Genomic DNA, 600 nt, shown 5'->3' with positions numbered 1-600 from the left:
TCACCTCGGGGCTGTCGTAGTCGCGGCTGTCGTAGTCTCTGTCGTAGTCCCGGCTGTCGTAGTCCCTGCTGTCGCGGCTGTCGTAGTCCCGGCAATCCCGGCTGTCGTAGTCCCGGCAATCGTAATCGCGGCTGTCCCGGCTGTCGTAGTCTCGGCAGTCGCGGCTGTCGTAGTCCCTGCAGTCGCGGCCGTCGCGACTATCGTAATCTCTGCAGTCCCGGCTATCGCGGCTGTCGTAGTCGCGGCTGTCGTAGTCGCGGCAGTCTCGGCTATCGCGGCTGTCGTAGTCTCGGCTGTCGTAGTCTCGGCTGTCGTAGTCGCGATAGTCGTCGTAGCGGTCCCCGCGGCGCTCCTCGCTGGACCGCTTGTAGTCGTCCCTGCGGCGGCTTCGCGACTCCCGCTCGTCGCGATCCTCCCTCTCCACGATGGAGCCGTAACGGCCGCTGCGCTCCGTCCTGCTCACGCTGCGGGAACGGCGGGCCGAGCTCAGAGCGCGCTCCCTCCGACCTCCCCGGGCCCCCGCCTCCCCCACCGCCACTCACCGCTTGTCCGAGCCCATGGCGCTGCCCACGATCCGCAAGCCTCCGGCACGGCGCTGAC

At 68.5% G+C, this 600-nt stretch overlaps 1 protein-coding gene across 1 annotated transcript; it reads right to left on the bottom strand.

Annotated features, from left to right (window-relative positions):
- Positions 1-4: 4 nt before the first annotated feature.
- On the bottom strand, positions 5-594 carry LOC104916303 (mRNA cap guanine-N7 methyltransferase-like; the record flags this gene model as incomplete). Its single annotated transcript, XM_010727349.1, has 2 exons — positions 543-594; positions 5-464 (listed from the first exon to the last, which is right to left on the bottom strand). Coding segments are annotated over exons 1-2 (477 nt in total), but the record flags the coding sequence as incomplete, so codon positions are not given.
- Positions 595-600: the final 6 nt, after the last annotated feature.

The sequence above is a fragment of the Meleagris gallopavo genome, unplaced genomic scaffold (genome assembly GCF_000146605.3).
Source record: "Meleagris gallopavo isolate NT-WF06-2002-E0010 breed Aviagen turkey brand Nicholas breeding stock unplaced genomic scaffold, Turkey_5.1 ChrUn_random_7180001881365, whole genome shotgun sequence".
NCBI lineage: Eukaryota > Metazoa > Chordata > Aves > Galliformes > Phasianidae > Meleagris > Meleagris gallopavo.
The sequence above is the reverse complement of the archived record's forward strand: the minus strand, read 5'-3'. Positions and strand labels throughout refer to the sequence as shown.